Source organism: Penaeus vannamei, chromosome 4 (genome assembly GCF_042767895.1).
Source record: "Penaeus vannamei isolate JL-2024 chromosome 4, ASM4276789v1, whole genome shotgun sequence".
In the NCBI taxonomy this organism is placed as follows: Eukaryota; Metazoa; Arthropoda; class Malacostraca; order Decapoda; family Penaeidae; genus Penaeus; species Penaeus vannamei.
Window position 1 is genome coordinate 43,555,421 of NC_091552.1, and position 5,000 is coordinate 43,560,420.

The 5,000-nt window shown below is 41.4% G+C and overlaps 1 protein-coding gene across 2 annotated transcripts in view; it reads left to right on the plus strand.

Annotated features, from left to right (window-relative positions):
- The window catches only part of LOC113804789 (aminopeptidase N), a 17,693-nt gene that overhangs the window by 8,176 nt on the left and 4,517 nt on the right, over window positions 1–5,000 (plus strand). For both annotated transcript variants that reach the window (XM_027355688.2, XM_027355687.2), the window contains exons 2-11: window positions 1–55; window positions 647–976; window positions 1,085–1,287; window positions 1,420–1,575; window positions 1,866–1,996; window positions 2,484–2,661; window positions 2,889–3,072; window positions 3,556–3,712; window positions 4,363–4,444; window positions 4,852–5,000. The exon at window positions 1–55 is cut by the window's left edge and continues 215 nt beyond it; the exon at window positions 4,852–5,000 is cut by the window's right edge and continues 35 nt beyond it. In XM_027355688.2, coding sequence (XP_027211489.2) covers window positions 1–55; window positions 647–976; window positions 1,085–1,287; window positions 1,420–1,575; window positions 1,866–1,996; window positions 2,484–2,661; window positions 2,889–3,072; window positions 3,556–3,712; window positions 4,363–4,444; window positions 4,852–5,000 — 1,625 coding nt within the window. The remainder of the gene's footprint in view (window positions 56–646; window positions 977–1,084; window positions 1,288–1,419; window positions 1,576–1,865; window positions 1,997–2,483; window positions 2,662–2,888; window positions 3,073–3,555; window positions 3,713–4,362; window positions 4,445–4,851) is intronic.

Here is a 5,000-nt window from a genome sequence, read left to right on the forward strand (position 1 = left end):
GCACGACGTGGAGGCCAAGGCGCAGCAGGAGACCATACGATATACGCAGGCGAATGTGAGATGATGGATTGCTTGTTTGGTCGTATTAGTTTAATTCATTATAGTTATTTTTTTTCTGTCGCTTGATAAATGCATTTCAAGAGTGATATTAGTCGCTGTCTTTGAGTAAGGTGGGATTCTAACTTACGTAAATAAAGAATATGTAAGTTTCATCAAGGTCCGTATTGTGATAGCCCGCTAACCACATACATAACTCACTAAATGCAAATATATATAAAAGAACTCAGGCATTAAGCAGTTTCATCATTGGATATTCCAAAATCATGACATAATAGCCAAAGAAGTTCAAGGTCTGCACCATGGGATTACCTGGCGTGGCCGCTGCGTCATCTGAGTCAATCGTAATACTCGAGTTTGAGACGCATTAAGCGAAGTGGAACACTTTTATCGACGGATGAATTTTCAGCTGGGTTCACTAATGATGTCATAATTCTTTGGTTTCGTCTATAGGTAATGTTTAGTTAATTATCGTGTAAAGAAATGTGTAAAAACGAGATGTTTTGCAGACGTGGTTAAAAATCTCGATTTTTGTATAATGTTTCCCTTTTCGAAATGTATAACTTTCTTGTTTTTTTCCCTCCCGAAGGATAACACGAGAAATGTTATACCAGAAGTTACTAAACCACCCAAGATCACCACAACCACTACAACGTCAACAACCACAACCACTACAACAAAGCCCATGCCTACAACCACCCCTACTACAACTACAACCACAATGGCCCCAAAGGAGAAGGTGAACGTACGGTTGCCTCGCTCCCTCAAGCCAATGCGCTACCTGGTCAAACTTCAGCCTTTAATCAACGGCAACTTCAGCATCCTCGGCTACGTGGAGGTGGAGATGGAGGTCCTGGAGCCGACCTCCAACATCACACTCCACATCGCCGACATTATTACTTATAATGATACAGTGAAAGTGAGTAACTTACTGCGTAGAATAAACCGCACCTTTTACTCAATTATAGTTGAGATTATTTTTTTTTCTTTTTTTTTGCCGTCTGAACCTTCTTTTTTTTCACTCCAGCTAAAGGGAATGGGGAATGCATCCGCTCCGGGGATTAAAATGCATGAATACGACAACTACCGAGAATTTTACATCGCTCACCTGGACAAGGAGCTGCAGCAGGGAGAGAAGTACGTCCTGTCCATGGAATTCCTCGGTTACCTCAACGACCAGCTCCGTGGCTTCTACAGATCCTCATACAAGGACGAAGACGGGAAAGAAAAGCAAGTACCCCCTTCTTCTACTCTGTGTTTATCATGTTCTTTACTTTCATTACTTGAAGCAAATTTAATAATTTTACACCAACATAATCGTTAGAATGAAAGCATTTTGTTGAACTAGTCGATACTCTACAGAATGCTTGCGGTGACACAGTTCCAAGCCACGTCTGCCCGCCGAGCCTTCCCTTGCTTCGACGAGCCCGCGCTGAAGGCAACGTTCGAGGTCTACTTAGGTCGCCAGGAGAACATGTCATCTATCTCCAACATGCGCATTATGGAAACTATGCCTATGTAAGAAAGAGAAAGAGAAAGAGAGAGGGAGAGAGAGAGAGAGAGAGAGAGAGAGAGAGAGAGAGAGAGAGAGAGAGAGAGAGAGAGAGAGAGAGAGAGAGAGAGAGAGAGAGAGGGAAAGGGAGAGGGAGAGAGAGAGAGAGAGACGAGAGAAGTTCCTGTTAGGAAGCTTTTAACCCTGGAGAATTTACATTAGTGCATTTTATAGTTTTTTCTTTTATGATACCGTTGGCAAGACAGTAGATAAGGAATACGAGACTGTCTGATGGAGTTTTGTTACTTCCGAACAGTGAGGGTCAGGAGGGCTGGCTCTGGGACCACTACGAGGAGAGCGTCCCCATGTCTACCTACCTCGTCGCCTTCGTCGTCTCGGATTTCGCCAACATGAACTCCACTGTTAATGATCATGTTCTCTTTAGGGGTAATTAAGCATGGACTTTCAGTGCAAAAAGTCACACGTAGAGCACATGAGATATGCATGCTTATTTTTATTTTTTTAGTAAAAAAGTAATTGTAATAAAGTAATGTCTCCTGTCAGTTACCGTTTAAAAAAGGGAAGGATGGGTTCGAATATAGGTAGTGCTTTACTGAGATCGGAATACATTTCAAGTATTGCTACTGATATTGCAGCATTTCCATAAAGAAAATAGAAAGTAAACGATGGATAGAATACTTTCATATCGAATTTTAACACTCTGTTAAGGTGTAATCAAAACTACACAGTTTCGAGAATTCACCTGGGATCTAAGGAGGTGTGAGATCACTGGTCGAACGAAAGGGTTGTGGGCGCAAGCAATCTGACAAAGGGAAGCAGATTATCCTTCTCCCTCTATGCCCCTAGTCTACATTTAATATTCTTGTAATGCTCCTCTATCTCCTTTTCTTAACTATATCCGTCGTCCTCTCAGTGTGGTCGCGGCAGTCGGCCATCAAGCAGGCAGAGTACTCGAGGGAGATCGGTCCGGCGATCCTCACGCACTTCGAGGACTACTTCGGCGAGCCCTACCCGCTCCCCAAGCAGGACATGATCGCTATCCCCGACTTCTCCGCCGGCGCCATGGAGAACTGGGGCCTTATCACATACAGGTAAGAGGGCGTCGGATGCATAGATATGAAGACGTGCGCAGCTTTGGTAGTCTTGGAGGGAATGTCTCTTTTCTTGTTTGTTTTCCGTCACCTGATCACAGCATAATTACCGATAATCTGAGAGGATTCTTGCTTCAAGGTCTCATATCTGGTCACATAGACACGAGATAAGGAGCCACCACTCTTGCCACTCACGGCGATGACACCGACCTCCTCCATTCCCACAGAGAGACGGCCATGCTGTACGACCCGGTGGTGTCCGGGCCGAGCAACAAGCACCGGGTGGCTCTGGTGGTGGCGCACGAGTTGGCACACCAGTGGTTCGGTAACCTCGTCACTCCTACGTGGTGGACCGACCTGTGGCTCAATGAAGGCTTCGCTTCGTTTGTTCAGTACATTGGCATGGATTACGTACGTAGCACCTGACTTTCATGTATGAGTCACGTATCATATGTACATGATAACCTACATTCTTCCATTGTTATGAAAACAGTTCATGTCACAGTCGAAGAACATTATTTTTCTGACAAGCAACCGGTCCTCATCATTCATTCCCCGAGGAGTCTCAGTCCTCCATTACGAAACATGTGGCCAAACGCGTCGTCATTATTACACTCCTCACCTCTTAACATTAGGACATCCTGCGTGTAGAAAGGACAGTAATGAGAATGAATACCTTCACAATATCACCAAAATATTCATTCTCACTCATACCTTTTTTCTACATTCGTCAACATGAATCAGGACTCCCTCTCGAATCAGCGACCAGTCATCTAACCATGATCCACGGACACCAAACCCAAACACGAACAACAGTTGACGTATCGCCTCACTTCATACGTCACCAAGACCTCAGCCACGGGATGTTCCTCACCCTAAGATTTCTCTCTCCAGGTCGAACCCTCTTGGAAGGTGATGGAGGAGTTCGTTATCTCTCGACTCCAGAGGGTGTTCGCCCTCGACAGCCTCGAGTCATCTCACGAGATCAGCATCCCTGTCGGTCACCCGGATGAGATCAGACAAATTTTCGATAGTATTTCTTATGACAAAGGTATAATTATTATCACTTTCTTTACATTATTGTTATTACTATCATTATCATAGTTATCATCATCATTTTTTCATAATCTTTATTACCATTATCATTGTTATCATTATCATCACCATCATAATCATCACCAGCATCATTATGATTATCATTATGGATAACAATATTATTATTATGATGATGCTGATGATGAAGATGATGATAATTTTTGTTACTATTATCATTATTATTATTATTATTATTATTATTATTATTATTGTTATTATTACTATTATTATTATTATTATCATTATTATTATTATTAACCATCATCATCATTACTATTATTGTATCATCATCTTTTTATTATTGCCTTTATCCTGATTTCCATCAGCGTTATCATCAGCTCATTAGCTCTACTACTGTCACCACCATTTTTATCATCACTATCTTCATCATTACAAGCCATTATAACCAAAATGTGAATTTCCTTTCCTCTGCAAGAGTAAATTTCTGCAGTACCAGAGAAAATAAAACATAGTCTCACCCCCTCCCCTTTTCCTACTTAAAAAGATACAAATTAAAGATAAATTCCATATAAATCTAACTCTCACGCTATATTTGTCTCTCATCAACGTTATCTGAAATTAACTAATTTCCAAACACTTTCTCAGGTGCCTCTATCATTCGTATGATGAACCACTTCCTTAGCGAGAACACTTTCAGAAAGGGAGTAAGCAACTACCTCACTGCATTGTAAGTTCCTCTGTCGCAAATTACGTATTGTTAATCAATTAACGTATCTTTATCTTTTACTTTCATATGATTATTATTAGTAGTAGTATCGTTACTATTAATATTCTTATTCTTTTTCTCATTATTATTATTAGTATTATCATTGCCATTGTTATTGCTATTATTCATATCATTATTATCGCAAGTATTATTATAATCATTATTGTTGTTATTATTGCAGTTATCATTATCAATGCTTTTATTTCTTTATCTAATTATGTAGTGTAAGTTCAACTTTGTATTTCCTTTGTCAACTCTTGTGTGTGTGTGCTGTAGACGTGTATATGAATTCAGATAGATTTAGAAATATGGCTCATGAACGTGCATACATACCCTTACACGGGATCTTATGTGCATTCCGACAACAGTAAGTACGAAGCCGCCGAGCAAGATGATCTGTGGGAGCACCTCACGATGGCCGCTCACGAGGACGGCACTCTGCCCCAGGACGTCACCGTCAAGAAGGTCATGGACACCTGGACGCTGCAGATGGGATACCCCGTCATCAAGGTGGAGA